At 38.8% G+C, this 25,272-nt stretch overlaps 1 protein-coding gene across 4 annotated transcripts in view; it reads right to left on the bottom strand.

Annotated features, from left to right (window-relative positions):
- The window catches only part of LOC111587353 (voltage-dependent T-type calcium channel subunit alpha-1I-like), a 277,496-nt gene that overhangs the window by 127,817 nt on the left and 124,407 nt on the right, over positions 1-25,272 (bottom strand). For all 4 annotated transcript variants that reach the window (XM_055010174.1, XM_055010175.1, XM_055010173.1 and 1 more), the window contains exons 3-4: positions 19,587-19,699; positions 12,223-12,356 (exon numbers count right to left, since the gene is read on the bottom strand). In XM_055010174.1, coding sequence (XP_054866149.1) covers positions 12,223-12,356; positions 19,587-19,699 — 247 coding nt within the window. The remainder of the gene's footprint in view (positions 1-12,222; positions 12,357-19,586; positions 19,700-25,272) is intronic.

The following is a 25,272-nucleotide window of genomic DNA, read 5'->3' as shown; positions in this document are numbered from 1 at the left end:
TCACCTCAAAGGCGACACTTTCCATAAAACCAATGTAATTAAGTTCCCAGTATTTTATATTTCTCTACTGATATGTTTACTGATCTACTTTTTAGTGTAGCAGACTAAGGAGCAGAACGTTCCAAAGCAACACACAGAGAATCCAGGGACCCTTTCCACAGCTGTAAATTTGATAAGAAACCACTTCAGAAGACAGCTAACTTAAAACTTTCATCTAAATGGAACATGTGCTGATCATTTGTTTACTACTAAAGGACCACACATGGCTCTCTTACAGACAACAGGATGTCTCCTACCTCCACCAGACTCTGAAAAGGGTCAGAAAGTGCCAATAATAAAGAAAACCCCACCTCTGAAGAAGAGACATTCTTCACTGTGACCTCCTGACCTTTCTCTCTCCCGAACAACCAGAACTTTCTTTACCACAACTAACTGAACAGTTTTAAATCCTCAAAATAAAGACATTCAGCATCACTGGAGTGATGAACACATCTGGCTTCAATCTGTGATACCAGGTTGATCACGACCAGTAGTGAAGATAAACACATCAGATCTGAAGTATTTGGTGAAGACTCACACCTGATACACAAACACCCCCCTTCCCTCTGTCACTGCATTAAAAGACACAGAGAGACTCTTATCCTGAGCATATATATTCCTATTTCAAAGTCTTATTTTCTTATTGTTGAATATATATGCTTGTATACTTAGTTATTTTAGAAGTTTACTTTCATATATCCTGAAAATCCCCACTTTGTATGCAGGTTTACATTTCTTCTGATTATCTCAGGAACCGTATTAGATAAACATAACATGTTTGATATCAGTTTAATCGCATTTTTAGTGAGATTTTAGATCTTCAATCATCATAGACATTTACCAAATGGATTCATATGTCTGAGGAATGATCTTAAAGTAAGTGAGTAAGTAAGTGGCCTCTGACTCCTGGACAGTGAAGCTCAACACCACCCCGTGGGAGGAACACATTCACAATTGGTTTGATGCGGATTTGAATTTGACTCCAAAACATTCTGTATAAAAGATAGTCACTGGAATGCAACTTTGGGCTTAAAATTGGGTTCTCATTTGATGGCTTAAAAACTGAATTCTTTGTACTTATTTTCATGCTGGCATTCTTTTTACACACATTCTGACTACTTAGTTTGGGCTTATTAAGGATACTTTTCTACAATTTAAGCTGGGCTTTATTTTTTCTATGTTTTACGGAAAGTTGGGCTTTGAAACTTAACTTTATTAATACGATAGCGCCAACATTTTCTTCATAACTATGAGCTTCGACTCTTAGAAGATCCCCAGTTTGGGTCCCGGCCTGAGCCTGGGATCTTTCTGTGTGGAGTTCACGTGTTCTCCCAGGTTTTCTCCAGGTTCTCCAGCTTCCTTCCACAGTCCAAAAACATGCTGAGGTTAATTAATGATTCTACATTGTCCGTAGGTGTGAATGAGAGTGTGACTGTTTGTCTCTCTGTGTAACCCTGTGATAGATGGTGACCTGTCCAGGGGGTCAGCTGGGATCGACTCCAGCCCCTAAAGAGGATTCAGCAGTGTAGATGATGGATGGATGGATGGATGGATGAATTGATAAATGGATGAACTTAGAAATTTGGCTTCCAATTCCAAACTGACTCTAAACTGATCACTGCGTTATCAACTGCTTCCAGTGACGATCACAGTTACTCAGTTTATCTGCATTTATTCATTCATTCATTTATCTGTTGTTTGTTACATCACTGTTGTTCATTGTTTGTTTGTAATATTAGTTAATAAATGTTTTTGTATAATTACTGTTGGTTCTACAGTGTATTTCTTTGTTTGGGAACTGGAGATCAATGAAATCAGTGTTTACAACTTGCGATAATGACACTGATCAATACAAGTAGATTTGATGAATTATTAATATACAATATGAAGTATTAATTAACTAATTCAATTCCAAATTCATATTCGATGGTGCCTATGATTGTAAACCGGTGCAATTTTAACCACAAAGTGCATTGTCTGCATATGTGCTGTGGCCGCATGAGGCTTTTCCTACATTTTCGTGACATCAGTTCCTAACAAAAAATATTCATGCTTGTTTCTAGGAAAAGAAAATTCTGTTTGTGTTCCGTTACATTTGCACTGCCACATAATTGAGCTAAAATTAGTGTTATGTACAGATGTGTAAGACTGATTTAAATTGGAAAATGACAGAGTTAAGCACATTAGACAGGGCAGAATCATGAACCTGAAGGGATGTGGAAATCAGTAGCAGTTAGAAGAAAAAAAAACAAGGTTAAAAAAAAGGGTACATCAGCCACATCAGCTGCTCTGTGTGGAAGCCTGATGCTGACATTAATGTGATCTATACTATAATTTACAGGTATTACAGTATTAAATCCTACATGCATATCTTACATGTGCCACATATAGATAATCCTATATGTGATTAATGCAAAAGTAGCTCATCCTACATGTGATCAGTGCTAATTTTACGTGCCAGAATAAGGAATTAAAGCTCTGAGGCATAGGTGTCCATCTGCTGCAGTGGCTGACAGATGTGGACATGACACTTAGATGCACAGACATTATAGCTCACAAGCATTAAGAGTCTGTTTAAAGCATGAATTTGTAAAATCATATCGAATTGCTAATACAGTGGAGAGCCTTGGAAAGCACAATACAAATAAATAGATAATGTGCATTTAAGCCCTTCCACTGGACATACACGGGTCTAATAGGCAAAAATAAACTAATACGGCAATTACCAGAGAGCACTAAACATCTCATTTTATGCCAGCAGTCCAGGCTAAACTCCTTCTGGAGAAGATGGCATCAATTATTAAAATGAGATTAATGGATGCAGTAGATTTTGTCCCAGAAGTGGTTTGCAAGTCAGAGAAGATAGAGAGGGACACACATGCACACAGACATGTGAGCACAAAACAATCATTTACAGAAGCTGTAATTCACTCCTCTCTCACTCTTTACCTTTTCCCTCCTGCCCGATTCTTTTATCTTTTCTATTAACTTTCCACCTCACAAACTCCACGTTCAGTCTCCTTCTTTTGTATCACTTATATTCATAATCTCTCCAGTCCTATTTATTTCCTCCCTACCTGCTTTGTGTTGTCCTCTGAGTGTGCACGTGTGTGTGTTTGCTCGGTGTGTGTGTATTGTTTTTCATTCTCACATTCCTACAGGGTGTCGTGTGGTGTCGGAGCTCTAATGAGCTACTTTTACATCTCCAGCGGCGCACAGATGCTCATACACATGTCCACATGTTATATGCACAGATGGGTGAATATCTTGTCAAAGGTGAAAGCCATTTGTCTACTGAAGTTGTAGTAGTCGCACTGGCAGGTTTTTTTTTTTGTCACTTCTTATCCTCTGTTCCTTCCTATCATACATTATACAACAGAGGTGAATACAACCTTGTGCAATTTCACATAAATGACGAATGATTTAAAATTGTACCACCCTAACTGCATTATTTCTAAGTTGAACAGCAGGCATTTGACCTTGCATAAAACAAAGAACTGTTTGTGTTAACTATCAGTGCAACAAAGTCAGTACATCTTTTATTACTGAGATTCAGATCTTTTTATTTTTCCAATACTCAGTATGTCCATCTGTATTTTTGTTGGTTTAAGATTTAACTGTTAGATTAGATGGCTGCAAGTGCACTTAATGAGCTGGCAAATGAAGATATGCTGAACTCTGTGTTTCAAAATCACCATTTATGCAGATGATATGTTGGTGTCAGCTTGTAAAACGATGAATACATAGTAGATCTGCCTTCAGAATAGAACTTTTTGTAATTTACATAGTTGATCATGAAGTCAGAAAACAAAGGAACACAGACAGTTATTTTTACCTTTATGCAAAAATGTGACTGCTTTCATCAATTTCACAGAACTACAACTGTGGACAGCACTTTTTTCTGTTAAAGGAGAGGGAGAACATTTGATATATGAGTACATATAATTCTGCCAGCTCAGACTGAGATCAATTATGGCCTTCCATCTGCTCCCTTACCGGTGCAAAGTTTGGCAGCGCATCACGTACGGAGGAGATGGTTAACATATATGTTGTAAGCATATGTTTGTTATATGGACTGCAAACTTATATTTACATATGTGTAGCATGAAAACAATTCGAGAACTGTGGAAAACAGATGGCAAAACACAAGGAAGGTGCAGTTTGTTCAGACACAAGTAGGATCTCCCACTCAACACTACATGATGATCTCACTAAGGATGGGGACTAATTGAAATTACTCTCATGTCTATGTTGCTCTGTTCCATAAAATAAATGGTTTTAGTACAATCATTCTAAACCATAATTCAAGATCTAAGGTAACAGTGTGTGAAAGCTGATATATCCTATCTGTAAGGACCAACATACTTGAGAAATTCTCCCCGAAAGGCCAAAAAATGCATTTCCAGTCTGTAAAGAAAGAACTTATTCGACATGATCATTTGCCACTGTGGTGAATCTCTCAGCAGTCGAACCTCTGTGCAGCTTTGCCCATCAGAAGCCAATCATGCAATCAACATCTATAGCTGTAACAATAGTGGCACTACAGTGAGCAATTAGCCGACTGAGATTGCCCAATGAGCAGTGGTGATTCACCAAGGACGGGGAATGCTCAGAGCAACAGATGAATAAGTGAGCCACAGCCTCAGCAACAAGGACAAATTCTTGGTTGTCATTCTTACAATAGGTTTGATAAAAATGCATTTTGAGCGTAAAATGTGTAAATTTATGAACCCTGGCATTACGCTTTGATGTCCCTTCCTTTCTCAGCAAGATTGCTTGTATTTTTCATTCAGGTTCTCAGCCCACAGCACGTCTTCACCTCCTCTCCTGCTTCCTCTGCTGAGTGTTGTGGACAGATAGGGAATGTGAAGGGAGAATGAAGGAGCTGAGGGGCTGAATGGTTCCTGAGAGAGGAGGTGAAAAGCTCAGCCTGCACTCACCGATAGCCTCTCTAACATTATCCCCAATGACAGACTGTCACAAAAGGCGGCACATAGGTTCAAATGCACAATATGCACACGTATGCATTTATGCACAAACACAATGAAACAATACCTGATGAGAGGGTGGATTCCAGGTTTGATTTCACCGACATCTCTGAGGTGAAAGTCAAAATTGATGAGGCCATAATTTTGTCCACAAACTGAAGCTCAATTAAAGTAGCAACAGTTGCTGACACAACTGCTTTCTGCAACATAAAATGGTCAACACCGCTATCAGAAAAAGGAAAGCTACTGCTAAAAACCTGTTTAACTATTCAAAGCAACAAACAACTAATGCACTCAGTGGCCACTTTATTAGGAACACCTGCATCATCTAATGCATTCCAAAACAACACCTCTGCCACAAATTCTACTTTTAAGAAACTTTTGCATTTTTATCAGTTTTCACATTGTTAAAATTACAATAATGGTACCTTATATTTATTATTGAGGTCATAGTTGTTGGTAGTGGTTCACTAGCAGACTGCATTTAAAAGTGTTCTCCATATTTTGCCTACCCTTTCTAATATATATGAATGTAGTACCTGGTGCTGCTACTAAAGCATCATTAATAAGTTTATTATGTGTCTTAATGGGATCGTTAACACACATAAATGCAGCAGCTTTATATAAGAAAATTTCACATTTGTACCTAATAAAGCGGCTGGTGAGTGTAGAATCCTAATCTGAAATAGAAGCCCTGCTGTCAGTTCTATGATAAAGGCAAAGTAAACCCCTGATTGTATTGATAAGTGGGCGGGTTTTGTTGCCTACTGATAGAGTCAAAATGATGCCAACTAAAAGGTCGTGAAAGTATCAGAGCTCTCTATATCAAGTGAATGTCTGTCCGAGGTTCACTCTAGTTTTAGTTTCCATCACTCTCCCTCTTCACTCTCTTTCCCTCCTCCAACAACAGGCATCTGATTTCTTCTGCTTATAGTTTCCACAGTTGGTCCATTTGTTCTTTCCACCATAGATCAAGCCTTATCTAATAGGAGGTAGATATAACTGCATCATAAAACTGGGGCTTATCAGAAACCAGTCTTATCTCTGATGTAATCTCCATTGTTATTTTATATCCACTACATTGTGCATTGAACATTCACTTCATAATGATAAGTTAAAGCAAAAACTCGTCTACTGCTGCTTTAAAGTGGGATCAGGCTGGGAGACAACAGGAGACATAAAGCTGTTACAGTGAAGACAGAAAAAAGCAAAAGTTTTTTGTGTGTTTTTTTTGACCAGCAATGTCTCTACAACAAAACCTCCAACCTCCTTGTTTAGGCAACAACAAAAGAAAAGCCCTAATGCTGAATGATGGCAGGCACCAACAGTTAAACAGTAAAGACTGGAAAAGACAACTTCCTATCACTCTAATGCCTTCTCTTGCTTTACTGTGTAATTTTTTCCTCTCCCAAATGCTCCCTGTCCACTTCGTTGCAGGCAAACATAGTGGCAGAGCGCTGTAACAGATTAGGATTAGCGTCACTCATTGGAAGTAATGTTATTACTGCAACCGAGAGCCAAGAGCAAGCGCTGTATATATAATCACCACATATAAGATGTGAATATAGAGAGACAGATATCCTATGGCACCGCTTTTGTTGTGCATAACAGAGCTGCCATCACTTCTTGAGCTGAAAGAGAAAGATGAAAGAGCAAATAACTGAGATGAGTTGCTCAATGAGAAAAAGACATCAATTATCAGCTTGTCCCTCAAGGCTTCCAATCATCTTTTACAGATGAAGATATTTTTTGAATTTTTGATTCCTGATTCAGAAGAAATTGATCTCATTTTATCTTTTAAGAGCTTATTCAATGACTTTATTTTACTATGCAGGCTTCTACCCCCACAATGATGGTTTTACAATGAATCCACATGGGAGGGTAAGATAATGTGATAGTCGTGATAAATAAAAAGGTAAAAAGGGGGAATGGCTAAATATATCTAAATATTTGTAAAATATGTTTATTGTGGGATTCTTGTATTGGTAGGAATTCAATTTATTGCATTACTTGGTTATTATTACACATCCTCACTGTTCATGTCCATTACTGGAAGTGTGCTGGTACTGTCATACTGCTGACAATTTAGGATCTAAATTTGATTTCTGAGCAAAACAAGTCAGAGAAAAGTATTTTAATTTAAACATCCCATTGGACACAAAAAATTATCTAGCTAACCGAATCATATGCAAGAATATATTATGAGGCTTCCAGTGAGGTTTCCAGATGGCATTTTGTTTGTCAGAATTAAAATTCTTGACCGCAGGAGGTGGTGTCTGAGGGAGAATTCACACAAAAAGCAAACTCTTGGTTTTGAACTGGCCACCTGCCTATTCCACAAACACAAACATCCGGCTCACATATTGTTTCTTACAATCTGACTGTGTGCAGGTTCTGGTTCAGCTACAAAGGCCAGCTCGGCAAAGCCTGGTGTGGAACTCACACTGCTCTTAATCCCTTTCCTGCAGCTCTTCTACTTCTGTGTTTGCAGTACACTAGTTCCCAGGGGTGCAACGTTTTATCACACCCCTCATTCGTGGGGTGAGCATTGGGATTTGGCTTACAAAGATGAGGTGACAGGTCTCTGTGGCTGCTGCTGATGGAAAGACGAGAAGATGGGGAACGAAGAAAGACATATGAGCTAAAATTGTGGCATTAGGGTAGAAAAAAAGGATCAGATCAGACGTTAAGTGAAAGCAAGATGGTGGCAGTAGTATCGTCTCTCGCCTAGGGGCTGGAACATTGTAGTTAGGAGTGTAGAAAGTTGGGAAATCTAGAGAAACCATGGCAGTAAAACTGAAAATTGTCACCATCCCTTAAAGGGAAAAAAGAAGAGAATGATTTAAAAAGGCAGTGGGGGGAATTATGTGTAAGATGGAAAAATGAAAGTCAAATTTAAAATGGTGAAAACCTACAGGGGACAATAAAAAGGAAAAAAATCAATAATTAATCTAAGAAAGATGTGAGATGAATATCAAAATCTTCAGTATAGTTTCTTTTGACATGGTGTTAAAATAATTATTTGAATGAATGAATTACAAATGAACTCTATTTTCAGGGCAGTTTTCTAAGCTTTTTAAGCTCTTACCTATATCCACTGAACAATCAAGGTTATTCAGATCTTCTGTCATATAATATGTTAGTACTTGCAATTTTGTTTTCATATTAGCCTTTAAATCCAGAAAAAAATAAAATCCCATTTTGAAGGTTTCATGTTTTGCATCTTATTATATTGAATCATAATAGGCTGGCAGTAGACATGTATTTTCAGAACTGTAAGGGAAATTGTGTGGAATCGGGCAGTATCAAAACCATTAGAATGGGATACTTTATGACTCAGAAATTTGATAAAATGTATGTTTAATGGAAATAGACATCCTTATTTTATTTACTGAAGTGTCCACATACAACCGCCGACTTGCAAAGCTAGGAAACCAGGTAAATGGAGGATTTGGTTTTGCTCTTTCTTGTGATACGATGTCAACATGTTGCACCACCAGACATATGGCCAGGATTACATTCACTGATACTAACATATGTGTGCAATTATGAGTTCATGAGTAATTTAAACAAGAGTAATGGCTGTGGAGCTCAACACAGAAGTGTATGCAGGTTGTAACTATGATCAGGTTTGATTATTTTTGCACAAACCACTCTGAAAGCAATTCAACTGAGAAAAAGGGATGTGGATTTGGATGTAAAAATGCTTCCATCTGGTTCTAAGGGTTAAGATACTGCTTTCGTATTCTCATTGATGTACCTCAAATGCATCATGGATCTATCTGAACATTGTGATAAAACGAATAGGAACAGTTGTGTTTATATTAAGTAATGCCATCTTCAGAGAGGTTTGTAATGTGGAGCTTTTCCTAGCAGTGGATTTGGTGACTGTCTACAAAGCCGGTGCACTGGCTTATATGTCATGTTTTGCCAAGCATGCTGCAAATTGAACTGTATTTTTATGCTTCAGGTCTACATTTCTCCATTTCACACTTTATTGTATAATTATCTCACTATTCTTTCTGTGCAGAGACAGTGTCAGAGCGCAACCAGAAACTACATACATGTGCAAGTCATTGTGCAAACTCAAGGCATTAAGTTTGAGGGTTTGAGTATTTATTATTGGACATGTACGATCCAGCACTTTGGACCTTGAACCATACAGAAATTTAGATTATCTTAGCCACTGGTGCCTCAATTTAAAGCGATTGAATCCACTTCTTGTGAATCCCCCAATTTGGAATTATGGTGGAGTCCTTGGGCCTTGGTGCAGACACTCCATCATGTTCCTTTTTCTATTCATTTGCCTGCGCAGAGTCTGTCAAAGTTAATTAAGATGTTTTGAAACTCTCTGCCATGATGTGTCTTTAAAAAGCTTCCCAAGAGTCACAGATGTGACACTTTTACACAGTTTTACTCAGGCAACCAGGTGGTATCATCACCTTTAAAAGGAATCCATTCACTGATCGTTGGGGGGGGGCACCACCCTGCATGCTAATGATCTCTTTAGAAATGTCAGAAGCATAAAAATGATAGGATGGAACTTGATTGTTTTGAGTCATCAAATCATGTTAATTGCTTTAATTCTAATGTGTGCCAAGTGATAATTTGGTACCTCAGCCTTGGAAATGTTTGCTTCTTGCCAGAGCGTTTTCTGCTGTGTTCTTTATTATGTCACCAACTCTAATTTCACAGCGACTAAATTTGCTGGTTAAACTGAAAGCCTGTCAACAAGGACTTTGAAGACTGCAGTGCTCTTATATTAATACTGAACACCAATTGGATGCAGACATTGAAACATGGACTGCCTGATCTTAATCAGGGGCACTGAGGGAAACAATATTTATATTATATTATACACTAAATTTGGTTACAAATACGATTGTTGATTTATTCGGGTTTGTTCAGCAACATAGAAATTCTACAAGACCCAATTTTGTGCTTGCACAAGTGTATAATTTGATTCAAAATCAGAATTCATGTAAAAACCAACAGAAATACAATCAGACCAGCATTACAGACTTTTATGAGGCTCTATGTGACTTTAGCAAGAATTCAAGAGCTTATTGATCATTAGTGTAGCTTCACCTCAGCTCTGAACCAAACCCCACCCACTGCATGATTTTAATAATGCTAAGAAGTGGGCTTGAAGCAAGGGGAGGGCAGGAGGCACAAATGAGTGAGGCAAGAGTTGCTCAGTGGCCAGATAAAGGAGTGTGACACAGAGGGGCGGCAGAGTCCCCTGAAGCAGACAATCAGCATGGAGGCATCACATGCAGGCACCGGCTCAGTAATGCCACTGCTCTCCTATGATTTAAAACAGCATTTGGTGTGTTGAGCCATGTTCAGTCCATTAAAAATGTAGATTTTTAAACATCTGAAAAGCAACGTCATTAATAGCACCAACATCAATGTGCTTCATCTCAGTGTGGTCATATCATTTACCTTAAAACTTAAAAAAAAAAGTGTAGAGTACCCTTTACAATCCATCTGCTGATTTTAAACTGCAATAAAAGTGATCATCTAAGTGATTTGTCTAACATCTGTGGTTGCCAGCACATAAGTGGGTCTTTTCCATGATATATCAAGAGGTAAAAATGAATCACAGTGCTCTGTAGCAACGCCTCAATCCAAACGCATCCTCTGTAGTCCCCTCATAATTTTACAACAAAAGCAGTCGCTTTTTGATGTAGTCTACCTGTGCAACATGAGGTCCAGTCTTGACTAATAATGCTCATCTTCATTCTTTTCTATGGGAGCTCTTTATGATACCAGAATAGATAAAACCAATAAGCACAGTAAAGTGCAGCAGATTTTGATGGGACGTCACGATCAAGTGGTCTGACAGTTGTGATAATTCAGTACTGCAGTGACTTTAGCAACTATTAAATGAGGAACTTGCCAGTCTGTGTAATTTCATGTCAGCTTCTCTTGGTTTGTTTGTAATAAGTCAATGTGCACATGGAACAGACCAGAAGTTGAAGGCAGCAGTATTCCCTTTGGTCAGGACCAAATGAACTGAATGGAACAGATGAGAAAGTCCCCTTCATGTGTTCTGACAGAAGCTACAGCGCTATGATGACAGACTGAAGCTCTCCGACACATGTTTGTATCATTTGAAATGCTCACACATTGCATGCTTTTGGACAGCGATATCCTCAGTGCCAGTCCTGATCATTAAATATTTTAAAAGAACTCGGAGAATTCTGTTTCTTACTTCACTCAAAGCAGTCAAAGCGTGTTCAAAGGTAAGACATTCAAAGGTAAATGTGAGCAGTAAGAGCAGGAGACTGCCATCAAAATGCTGCAACAGGTGGCCCAGACAGGTGCACCGAGCAAGATGTAAAGAGGGAGAAATTATAAGCTATTAAGTGTAAAGTGAATGCACAAAATCACACATCATTTTAGTGTTAGGAGAACTGCTATGTCAAATGTCAAGTTCAGTAGAAGTCAGAGTTTAAAAACCTAACTTTAAAACAACTACACACATGTTTTGTGGTAAAATGTGCAAACTTTCTTCATAAAGACTAAAATCAGTCGGTGTAAATGATTTTACTCCACCAGTCAAAGGTTTTGGCTCATATTCATTCAAGACATCAGTAACAGTAAGAAGCAATGCAGAGTAGATGGCAGGGTCATTTCAGCTGATTCATTAAATTAGATTGTAGTGATTAGCTGAGCTGAATTGTATCATCGCTGCCTTATTGGCAGACATGTCCCAGGTGAGAGCCAGTGACTATCAACATGTTAATATTTGATGACACATTTCATATTTAACATGGACATGCTTGGCAATGCACAATGGTAGCACAATGGATGATGGACTGTCTGGAAGACAAAGACGGCTGAGCGCAAAAAAGGGATTTGGAGCTCTGCCTTTAAATAGAACCATGATCAATCATAATTAAATATTTGAACTTTCAAATAATTCAGACATGGAATTCAACTGTTATAACATCTAGCATGAGACTAAAGAATAGGTACAGTAAACAGAATGTCCAAATCTAATCTGACACATGTATAATAATAATAATTTTCCTTTTTCTTATTCTACACTTTTTGTACTGTGAATTATCTTCATTTTACCATGTATCCCTTTTTAGACGTGTTTGGAAGAAAATGCTTCATTGTTCACATCCATGGGAATGTCCTGTTATGGAAAAGGGATCAAATAAAGGAGAAAGGAGGTCCTCACCCTGCCATGACAATGAAGAAATCCAGCCGGTTCCATGTGTCCCCGAGGTAACAGCGCCGGCCAAAGATTCCCAGAGCGACCATCTTTATAACCATCTCGAGAGCAAAGAAGATGTAGATGAATGCATCAAAGGCCTAACAAAAAGACATAAGGTGACAGAGAGACAAGGTGTCAGAAAGGAAAAGGAGGAAAATGTTTCTGCTACTAGATGACTACAACCTGGATCTTTTGAAAAAGAATAAAAATAAAATTCTGAGTCTTTTTTTGTAGTATCGACATTTGCCGTACAGTTCCCATCTAATGGGCTCTAAATATGATTCAAATGATCAGAATCTGAGGCAGGGACATCATTTACAGGTCTGCACCTTGTAATGAGAGAACACAAAAAGACATTGCTTTGTATTTGTGTATTGCAGAAAAAGACAGAAGCCACTGAGATGACATATAAGTGAAATTTGTCTCTACAAAAACTGGTACAGCACATTAAAGTGAACAACCTGGAAAAGAAGTGGTTAATGACTGAGTTGCAGCAACAAGTGGATAAACACCACCTGGTGCTATGAAACTGTAGCAACACGCTGATGGCAGAGTCCGAACTGGGAGTCCACAGATCCATCCTGGCTACTGTCAACAACATACAGTGGCATGGGGGAACTGCTATGTTTGCCTGAGTCATCTTTATCAAATGGGCATTTAGGGCTGATGCCAAGATGTATGCTTTCCATCATCTCGAGGTTGCTCCAGCCAGATGAGCCCAAATGTCTGGACTTTCCCCACACTTTCATACTGCTGAGAGCTGTCCAAATGCACAATTTATCAAGTTTTTAAGGAGCGTCAAGTGCAAATCCCGCAGATTCTTTAGAGAGTCTGCTTCAAATTTAGACTTAGGTTGATTTTTCTTGAAAGATTGCTCACAGTCTAGAACGCTGTACTTAGATAAACAACAGCTAATGTAGTGACATATGATGTACACAAATTACAAATGTGATTCCAATCACAATGATTCAGGAACACACTTTGAGATGGATTTTAAAGTCAAAGTCTTGGCAGCTGTTGAGACTGGGTAGTGCACTTTTTGGCTTTGAAACAAATGTTCAAATTAAATGAGTGGCTGATTCGTTTTCTGTTGACTTTTTAGAGACTTTTTCGTACAACCTTTTTTCAAAATGAATTGCCATTTTCCAAGTGAAAACAAAATCCACTGGTGTCAGCTTCTCAGGCGTAATGACTGGATTCCTCTCTTTGTCACATTTGTCAGGAAACTGGATATCTTTGGGTTTTGAAACTTTGGAAGATGTGACCTTGGGCTCTGAGAAACTGCCATGTGTATTTGTACATTTAGCTAAAGGACACAGATCAGCAAGTTCATTCCTCTCAGAAACAGCTGTTTCTATGACATCACCACAATGCTATTTTGGGGATAAGTTGATCACCCTGGACTACTTTAATTACAAAATTTAGCTTTTAGTGGAGGTGAATTAGGATAAAGTTCTTCACTAGACTACTTATAAAATTGATACTAAGCCAAACCAGACCTCAACCTTCACCTCGTCTCTGGTCTCTCGCTTCTGTTTGTCCTCCATCCATTTAATTGTATTTTTCTTCCATTTCCTGGCCAATTTCATATCGGTAATCATCTTCTCTCTAGGAAATCTCTATTTCTCTCCTCACTTCCTTCAGGCCCCACCCTTGACCATCTCGGCAACTGAGCAGTTTTCCCTAAATGATGGGGTAATGGAAAATAATTTGTTTGAGCAGTAATCAGAGATAAACCCCACATTTACATCTCCCCACTTTACTCCCAGCTTTAATCAAGCATCTGATTAAAAGAAGAGAGAGAAAAAAGTCTGAATAAATCAAAGATCTCAGCTTGCTAATGCATGCTATTGCTGTTGTGAGCAAAAAGCCTAGATTAGCTGCTGTTCTTTTCTGTGTATACAGGGGGATTAGAGATGAACTAACACGCTTGCTGTTGCCTGTAATTTGATTTTCAGCAGGAGACACTGTAGGCAACATGATCTGAATCTGAACCATTGATGTGGATCGTTGTTGGGCATCCTATTCATAAGTCTTGGAGGAGTGTAGGGATGTCATGCTGGACTACTAATGTGGAGGAATGGTCAAAGTTTGCAACCTTGACCTTTGTCAGATCAAAAAGATGGACGAGGTGCTACCTTTGGTAAAGTTCACTAACCCAAGGGAGATGAAAACTCCAACAAATATTCCTGCTCTGACATTTCTGCTGTTGTCTATCTCATAGCTCTCACTCTGTTTTGTTTTTCTTTCACATGTCTCTGTCTCCACAGCTGCAGCACTGGGGTATAATTCAAGGGATCACTAAAGTTACAATTCACTGCATTGAAATTCATGATAAACTATGTAATCGTTGATAAGGTATTTCAGATTTGGGAATAAACCAGTTGACCAACATTTCCATCCTTAGTCACACTGAAAGCATTATTATAGACCTACCAGAGAGACAGTCACGTGTTTCTGTTAACATGTCCATATGGTGTTTTTATATGCTAGAAGACAGATAATGGCCAAAATAAGCAGTTAACATTACCGTACCAAAAACACAGGTTCGAATTTCCCAGGTTTCATGCACAACACATCAATCCTGTCAGCCTGTGGAGTGGGGCTTTCTGTGTCATTCTTTTTCTGAATTATTTCTGATTCCTTTGACAATATATGGCTGAAATAGTCCAGTATTAAAATGTGGTATTGTGTAGCTGAGTCAGAGGTGAGATGATGTATTCCAGCTGTAGCCAGCATGTATGGGTGAGTAAAGACAGAGGAATGTACTACATACAGTAAATCCACGTATTCTAGAGGAAGCAATGGTGTAGAGTTATATCTAAAGCGTTTTAGGGCAGGAAGGTATCGTTTTCACAGAAAAAGACAACAGATGTGCAACTTTGATTTACACAGACGTGTGTTTTTAGGGGTTAAATCAAGACCAAAGAAAGAAAAGTAGCTAGTTTAATGAAGCAACATATTTAATGCTAACACCACCTCTAAATGTTCATCATATCTTTGGCATTTTTGTTCTGAAATTTGTTGCCACTAATCAGCAGACATCCTTATATAGAAAATATTTTTACGGCTTCAATCAACGCTACCATTGCAGTTGTGTCTTGTAATAATGAATTTCCAAATTTGGATATTGGACAGAATTGGAGCAGTTATGAAGAATACATTTACAGATCATTTTACATCCTGCGTCAATAGGGCAACAGTTTAGCCCCTCAGATAATCTTCCTCAAAACATTATGCTTTCATGTTATTCTGAAACAAAAGAAGAAATCGGAAAGATACAACAGTATGTGGGCAAGTGTCTTTGTACAGATAAATTATCCACTAATGTATCCAGCTGATACACTGGCAATTATCACAAAATGTGTCACTAAGCATACGTCTCTAACTGAAAATGAAAAGACTGCAAGTTTCTGAAAAAACTAAACTTCATGTCTCTAAATCAAAGATCACCACTTTCTTTGTATTTGTTACAATACGATACTATGTTTTTACAAATCTACCCATACAAACAGCAAACCATTGTTAAACTATTTTAGTATTGAAATTCTTTTGGTTCTACAAAGTACATTTTAAATCTGAATCAGAATATTATTAGATCAATAAATGTTGCTACTTTAAGAGACCTTTTAAGACACAAGTGCACTGGCTTGGTGGATTTAGCATGCATTTAAATTTGTAATTTCTGATGGACAGTATATGCATGCAGTTCTGTTTCTGAGGGCTTCTTATCGATTCTCTTACATTTCTTTTTCAGTAAGATGAAAACACTATGGTCATTTACACAATCTCTGATGTCTGTGAAGATTCTCCATGATTCAGGTCACAGAGCAGCTAGAGGGAAGCTAAATGTGAAGGAAACTGCTTTTTGGTTTGGAAGATGTTTCAGCACATAAAAACAAAGCATTAGAACTGCATAAAGCCTCTAAGAGGAGTTTTCAGGACCAACCTAGCCACTCATCCAATCAAAAACATAGCGTAGCTGACGCTGAGTGAAGCCTCCACAGGTCTTTAAGTTCACTGTCATGAGAAGTCAGGGAACCCAGGTGCAGACAGAGAAACACAGCAAACCAAAAGGATATAAAACTGCTTGATTTGACAAGAAGCAAGTTGAGGGAAAGGGGGGCCTGGAGTGGGAAGCTGCAGGGGAATGAACCGGTGAAACACGACACAGTACTGGCAAGAAAAAAGTCCTGACAGGGTGAGCTGGGCTATACCAGAACTACAGAAGCCTTAGTATACTTAGTACTAAGAAGTTAACATGTATGCAAGGTGAGGAACTAACCTGAATCAAGTACGACAAGGCTAGGAAAATTTTAAAAGGAACCAACGACAGATTACACTTACACAAACCAGAACAGAATGTGCAACAAGGTCAACACTAACTAATCTACTAAGCTGACAATCGGCGATAGAGGGAGCGGCTGGGGTCTGCGGGTGGAGGAGGAATGATGTGTGAATGGAGGGTCTCACAGGGCGAGAGTGCCAGGGTGCAGATCCAGAGGAAATGGATCCAGATATGAGCCAGAATCCAAGCAGGTTGAGTGTGTGCACAGCGAGCAGAGAGGACCAGACAGACAGCAGCACGGACTGTTACACAGAAGAAAAAGCAGGTTACCAGGAGCACAAAAATGCGTCTTTGAGTTATTGGAAAAGCGCTTTATAAATAAAATTTATTATTATTATATAAAACACTGGAGCAAGGATTTAAAAGCACTTGAACTGACTAAGTGTTAGTAACAGTCCAGCATGGAATGGCGATCCGAGCCCATCTTCTATGGCAGGAGGTGCTGATTGGGAACAGGTGAGCCACTCCCCTGACACTGGTGTCTTTACTCAGCTGATTGTCCAATGGGAGCAACACACACACACACACACACACACACACACACCTCACTTAGGGCCACATGAAGGGAAACAAGAAGGCGGGAGAGCTGGCAGCTAAGCAGAGGTGGAGGTGGAGGGCATGACATTCACATTTATTAGAGCGCATAGATTTTGCTGGTGAGCCAGCACTGAAATCGTGGCATTGAAAAACGGATTTTCTGAGAGGAAAGTATCGACTGTGGGGCTTTAGCCCACTAAATCCATGCTGATATTGTATAGGGTCTATAGATACTCGGAGGAGAAATTCCATTAGGTCCAACTCAACAGCCACCTCCCCTAGAGAGCAGAATCAATCTACTGTGTGTGTGTTTGCTGCCGTATGATGTGTGATGTGAGACTGTGAAAAACTGGAGTTCGGGGGTGATTCAAAAAGCGCCTTGCACCAACAGAACAAAGACATAAGCGTACACACTCGGACAACACACCCACTCAGGCCACCTTTGACATAAGTGAGAAGGTATTCTATGTCTTGCCAAATGAAAAGGAAAGCTGCTGACATGCCGTGCGTGAGAAAGTCATGCTCGCTGCACCATAAAGACCACATGCCAGCAGTGAGTCAGTGCAAGGAGTTTCAGACCCTTAGCATGGGAGGGAGAGAGTGAGAGGAGAGTGAGGTGAGGTAGGGCTGAGAGAAAGGATAGTGGCATGTGGATGTGTGTGCATGTGAATTAGTGTGATCTTTATCTGTTAAATAAGCATTTAGGAATGGGTGGATACATGTGCCAACTTACTGGAAATACATTATTAGCTTTTTGCTTCCCTGTTTCTCATGTTTATTTGAATTTGGCGTATATGTTGTTGTGGATGTCTTTATGAATTTGTGGGGGGTTTTCCTCAACATTACTCTGTGTATATGTTTATACTCAAAGGTTATTATTTAGATGAAGTTATTTAAGTTAATAATCTGCTATATTTCAAGATTAAGCAATTAATCAACTTCATTTACTTGGTACTGTAAAATTTGTTGACCCAACTCGATTAAATTAGGTCAGACCAAACCCTTGGAAATAAGTCAAATCAATTCATAAAATCACGTTAATGCTGCAGAAGTACATTCAGTGGGACCAACACAAATGCTTACTGCTGAGAGAAGCCTTTTAAATCAAGCAGATCTTTTTTTTTAATGTCAATTTAAAAGAAGGTTTTTTTCTCTTGAGTGCACACATTCAATAATTACCATTACTGTGTAACTTGTCAGTTTTATTTTGAGGACTCTACTTCAATGGCTGCAGATTGATTAATAGAATACTTTCAGATAAATCCTAATATTAGTACAGTTGCCGTGACAGAGCTGATGTTCAGTATATATCATCTATAAATTTAGCCGATCAACATGCTGGTGCTGTAAAAGGAAAGGTCAGGGATTACCAAAGTCATTAGGGTTCATCCTGTGGGGATCCTGACATCAATGACCCAATCATTAGTTGCAAAGATATTTTACTCTGGATCAGAGTAATGGACCAACAGCTTAACCGAGGCTAAAAACATCACCCAGTTATTTCCCTCTCAGTCTTTAAGACCCTGGATTAATGCTTTTATATTTCCACCTTCTACGTGAGAAGATATCATCCCAGGTGGATATGAGAGAATCCTCTCTCTTCAGAGCTGTCAAAACATCATAGGAGCACGATATAGGAAAAGAAACTAATGAGGCTCATACAGCATCTTGCACTGCACTTACATGCTGTCAAATTTATCCTAATATTAACCCTGTTTGTGGCAGGTGATGACAATTTCCCACCTCATTTATTCATTTGTTTTGGTCTTTCCTATCTCATAAGCACTGGTCCAGTATGTCTGAACTGTTATCAAGGGTTACTTCAGGTGTCCTTCGTTCCATCTGCATCAGCAGCATTCTTTGGGGTAATACTGGATGCAGTGATCCTGCCAAAAATTAAAGCAGACCTTCCAGCCTCCTTGGTCCTACTGACTAGACAATTGATGTTACTTCTTTGGAAGTCATCCATCAACTCCTGCATCTCATGAGGCTTGGATTAGAGATGTTCTTTATTCAGTAGACAAAATTAAACACACACCGTGTGGGTCTACAGTTCATCTTTAAACCATGGCAACCCCTCTTTGACCACAGAGACACGCTTCTGGATTCTAAATGACATAGCACAACTTTACTTGTGTTCTTAATTATACACTTCTTTGTATATATCTTTTCTTATTTGAAACTGCTATTTTTTTACATGTATAATATCAATGTCATTTTTACACATATGCTAAAAAACACATTGAATTTAAGAAACTGTTTATAGAGTTTGAAAAAAAACTTAATAGACAAATCCTAAAATTACTACATCACAAAAATCCCAAGAACACAAGCTGGTTTTGAGACATATGCACAGACATGGATGCTCTGTGTCTTCATGGGATCTTCTTCTAAATGAATGGTAAAATCATTCATACAAATGTGAATATGTGCTTGTGCTTACCTTTAGTATTTGGCATCGGTCTGAGGAGCAGTCAATGTTCTCACAGGGCTGGTACATGCCCAGAGTCACGCAGTTCAACAGGATCACCATCATGCTCACACGTTCGAACCATGTAGAGAAACAGCTGGTTAAGGAGAACAGCTCACAGAGGGAGAAAAGAAGAGTTTATAAAAAAAAGCAAAACTGGAGATTTTTTTATTCATACCTTAAACAAACACAAGCTAGTTTATCCATATACACTACTGCTCAAAAGTGTCCTTATTTTTGAAAGAAAAACATTTTTTTCAATGAAGATAACATTAATCAGAAATCCAGTCTAGACATTGTTAATGTGGTAAATGACTATTCTAGCTGTAAATGGCTGATTTTTAATGGAATATCTCCATAGGGGTACAGAGGAACATTTCCATTTTCATGGAAAACATAAAATTGCCTGGATGACCCAAACTTTGGAACAGTAGTGTACCTAAATTTAATAATGACTTCAAAAAATGTAGGACAGACAAATGCAGATCGGAGCTCTCCAAATTATAATTAGTTTTACAGGATGTGCACTATTTTAACTGTACAGGCTGCAAATGGACTAAATGTGACACTCCACACTTCACCTTCTATTGCTACAGCACAGGGTCAGTCACTCCTAAAAGCCTGCTCTTCACCAATACTCCAACTTTTGCACTGGGGTGCTTTAAAAATTTGATGGTGTGTCCTCAAAGTAAGCCTTATTTTTGTTACTACTACTGTGATGAAACCAAAGCATTGAGAGTGAAGCCCAAAGGAGCCATTTATAAGGTCTGATGCGAGTTTTTTTCACATCGCTAATGTAGAAATGTTATATTATAGAGACCGTTTGCAGTTGCAGTGAAAACTATGTTGTTTGATGTCTATAATGTGTGTACTATGAAACAAGCAGTTTACCATTTAACGTTATGACTCTCCTGACACTCACACATGCAATCCAAAGAAATCTATATGTAAAGATAAATAAGCTGTAATAGATGCTACAGGTACATGTCACAGGATAAAACTGTACCATTTACTGTAAGTGCATCATTGAGCAAGATGCTGAATCCCTGCCGGTCCAACGATTCCTATTAGGAAGATCCCATTTCACTCTGATTGCTCAAAATGCTGCATAACAAGTATCAGGCAACACGATGCCAAGTATTTTGCGAGTATCAGGGCATGAACAACACTTGTTTTGAGTAAAAGGTTAATGGAGCAAGGAGAACATGCAAAACCAAGCTGTGTGCCAGAGAAAAACACGAGTCATATGGAGAGATTCAGCATGCATTTACTGCGCTTTCAGGGAGTGAGTGCACTGCTTGGCTAACAAGCGTGAGAAGGAGGATGTGCTGTAAGAGCCCAGGAGGTCCAATCCCTCCCTGAGGCCATACAGCACAGGATGCTGAAACACTCCCCTGCAGCCTAAAGCACACATCCTGCAGGACGGAAGCAGCTCCAGCAAGAAATCAGACGCAGGAAAACAGCAAAGCTGCTCTTCTTCTGAACGCACCACACTGCAGGTTTGAACAGATAGAATTCCCTGAAAAGATTAAATTCTCAACATGTTTCTCTTGGCCCGTCTTCAACCTCCCAACAAAGACATGGACTACTGTAGATATCACAGCGTGGACAAAGATAGGCTGTGAGTGGGCAAAACACATGCATACACATAAACACAGACAGCGGCTTGCACACCAACACCCACTTAGCAGCACACATATGAGCTGAAAAGTACGCTGACAAGAACATGTGAAACGGGTTCAAAAACATAAACGATCACGTTAAACCACCCACTCTTCAACACACATTCATGCTCTGTCTCATGCACACACACACCTCACTATGGCACCTTATAATCAAACATTAACTCATAGCAAGTCAGCTGATACGGATCTTTAAAAGAGAAATATTCATCACTGCAGGGAAGCATGTTTAATATTGATGTCCCACTGGGCTAACTGCTGTAAAATAGAAACGTGGGAAAAGGTTAAGAGTCAAGATTTATCATATAAGACTTGTTTGGCACCGTACACCCAAACTGGCTTCACATGGAGTGATTAATACACTGGAAGATAACTTTTTAAAATTGAGTTACACCTTTTAAGTAACGAAGCAAAAGCAGATGTATGTGAACACAATGCAATTTGTTATTTACATTACTTCTAATGGAAAAATAACTTTAAAAAGTAAGCAAAGTGCAACAAGCAGTGTCAGAAATTTGGAAATTTTGCGTATTTGTCATTGATAGCAGCAGATTATTTGAAATTTGATCAGTTGATTTTGTTCTGTTTGAAAAAAAGAAACATATGTGAGTACTTGATGGAAATGGCCAATGTCAGAAGAAATTTGCTGATAAAAATCACTGTCATCCTCAATTAAAATCTTTTGACCAGTGTGAATAAAATTCCACCTGATTCAGAATGAAAGCAAGCCATAAATGATGGGATTTAGTCTTTTTGTAATTAATGGTACCGATACCTATTATTAGTAATCAAGATGTACAATAAACAAATGTTTGGAACCGAGATACATTTGACAAAAATCAAAAATTCCAGTGTCAAAAGAAGACAGACTCTAACGCAAAATGTCATTAAAATATTTTTAATCCGCCAAGGAGGAGGAGCCTCGGCAGAATTTTGCGACGATTTGTGTTGGTCTGTCTGTCTGTCTGTCTGTTAGCAACATTACTCAAAAACAGACAGACTGATTTGGATGAAATTTTCAGGGAAGGTCAGAAAGGACACAAGGACCGAGTGATTAGATTTTTGCAGGGATGCGGCTCATAGTCTGGATCCACTTTACAGCCATCAGAAATGATACAAGGAATGAGCAGCCTTGGCAGAGTACTGCACTTTTCTAGTTTATCTATGCCTTACATATGTTTAATTAACAGAGAATTTCTCAATATTTACCCTTTAGTGTTGATTGGTTATTACTCATGATGTCATTTTTGAATTACCATATTTTATCAGATATCATTGAAAAAACAAAGATTCCAATAACTGGGGAAAAAAATGCTGATGACATTACTTTGCTCAAAATTACATAAAACACTTACTGACTTACTGCTTTAGCTGGCTTTCCAAAACCTAAAAAACCTAATCAAAGATAACTATGATGATGGTTATTTTTTGTTGTCCCAGGCTTTCTTTCACCAGGCTCTGTGCCCACTCCAATGAAAAAGGGTGTTAGACACATCATTTGCCTCTTCTTCTGCACTAAATGGACTGATGACATGCTGGCCACTTCAGTCAAGAGGAACAGGTTGTTATAATGGAGAGCTATGAGGAATAAAAAACTATTTTACAGCAAAAAGCGCAGTTGCTACAGATGATTCAAGAGAAGAATGCTGGTAGAAAAGTGGTCTTTAAGTAAGTTTTTTTGGTTGTTTTTTTTTTTTTTTAACTACTCAGTGGCAGCTGCACATTAGACCTGTTTAAACTTTAACCTCATTCATTTAAACATAGTACTCCAGAAGTGCATTTATGCAATTAAAGACATATAAAAGTCACTTTAGTTTTTGGCCTAATCAAAGTGAAAATTATCTCACTGACTGAATATTTTCTGTGACAAATATGAATTGACTCCTTAATTTTCTATTCTGTGTTCTATTAGCTGCAGTGTAAAACAGACTTGGCAGCAAGTCAGAGCCAAACATATTTTTTGTTCTTTGTTCTGCATCACCAACTGAATGACTAGGTTCCCATAGCAGTGCATCGCATGAAGTCTGCAATACTGGAACTGCATGGCTTCGTTCAGTGGTACATCTCAACAGGTTTGCCAATATAGCGCATTTTCTCAGCTAAGAATTTATATTTCTCAGAAAGAACTGTCAGAAATTGGTGAAACAGAATTGACAACTTAAATCCAAAACTGTGAACAGAAGCTTCTTCTTCAGGTTAGCTGTGCAGCATCTGTTGCCATGGTGATCTAGGAAGTTAAAACAGAGCCATCTTTGTGTCGTGAAAGACTTTAGGCTCAACATACCAGCTCCTTCTGTGAAACATTCTTTTAAAGGAAAGAATTTATTATTTAAATGGTTGCTGGGTTTATCAGTCCAGTATTTTATGATTCCTGTGTTTTTTTTCAGTTTTTGTGATGTGTTAATCATATATCATTTAGATTGACACATGCAGTATTTCAAACAAATATATAATGTATTTTGCCCATCTATGTATTAAAATCAATTGAAAATTCAATGACAAATGATAAAAATATGTAAATTGCGTTATCATTCCACAGGCAGGAGCATACTGTGGGCTATCACACACACACAGGCACACTTCTGCCACTTCAGCTTTTTTTCTGTAGCTAGCCCTTCCTAATGAGGACAGAGATATCATCTGCAGGTGTCAGTGAGCGAATGTGAGACCTCCAGGCAGTGCCTGTGAGCACACCACCTAAAAAGCAGAGCCTTTCCAGGCAGACACACGCTTTAATGTGAATTGCATGGCTGCATAAAACTGCAGGTCAGCGCTTTCTTATTTCCCCAGTCTAAGTAATGATGACAGCCTTGGGCTAATGCTGTAAGGATTATCTCAGGGTTATTTCCACTGCCAAATGCATTCTTTAAAAACAGCCTCCCCGAGTTGCCAGGGTGCCCAGCATAGCGGTTACATTCTCACACTGCCTATACATGAGCAGCCTTTAACAATTCACAAGTGTCTGTCTGTCTGTCTGTCTCTGGCCACTTCTGAAAAATGAGTCAATTAGTGTAGGTGCCTTGAAGGAGGCTCTGTCTTTTTTGTTTTCTTCCTCACACAGACACATGCGTACGCCCCGTATGAAGTGGAATTCAAAGCACAAAGCTCTATTACAGACAGGGTGTTCGAAGAAGATTAACTCAGAAATTGTTTTATAGAACAGCTTCACTGCCAAATTTTTTGAACTCTCAATTTTTGTTTCTCAGCAAGGAGTAACTGCAAAGAAGTGTATTGTTTTTCAGCCTGCTCTGCTTCATATTCATCAGAGGCCGTCAGTCACTGCTGGAGGCTCCTGGGAACACCTACAGTGTTCCAGTGTAGGCAGCTCCAGTAAAATATTTGGAAGTATATTATATAACACAATTACTCGCACTATATGTCATCAGTCTAAGATGCTGGTCCAGTGCCTGTCAAGTGGCCTACTTTAAAAACTCTTGAAAGCTGATTGTTAAGGGGGGAAAAACATTAAAGCATGTAAAAATATTTATTTTTTATTCACCATTTGCTGCTTTCAAACTGCTCATGTTGTCTCGACCAACAGCTCTACGCTAAAGTTCAAGTCAAGCTGCAAGAGAAGATTCAGTCAGTGCGTCATAGAGCTTGCAGGAAACAAATCCAAGACTTTAAAAGGCCAGATAAAATTCTGTGACACTGGAGACCGTTACCCAGAAGATTTGGATGTGTCGAAAGCATCAGCGTGACAGAGCTGGAAAGAGCTGGGAGGCTGAAAGTGTGCGGCAGCGGGAGCTAAATGAATTCTTAATACCTCACTGCATGGCATCACTCTTTCTAACCCTTTCTCAAAGTCTATCTGCCTTTTCTCTCTCTCGCCTTCCCTCTCTTGTTTTTATTGTTTCCAAAGAGACACGCAGGATGCAAACGACCTCTGGTTTCCATGGCAACCGATCGGCTATCAAATGAAGTAAAACATCACAAAGGATAGACAGAGAATTAGAAATGGAGACAGAGAGAGAGGG

The sequence above is a fragment of the Amphiprion ocellaris genome, chromosome 4, assembly GCF_022539595.1.
Source record: "Amphiprion ocellaris isolate individual 3 ecotype Okinawa chromosome 4, ASM2253959v1, whole genome shotgun sequence".
NCBI classification, from domain to species: Eukaryota; Metazoa; Chordata; class Actinopteri; family Pomacentridae; genus Amphiprion; species Amphiprion ocellaris.
Note: the sequence above shows the minus strand (reverse complement) of the source record. Positions and strands in the feature narration are given on the sequence as shown.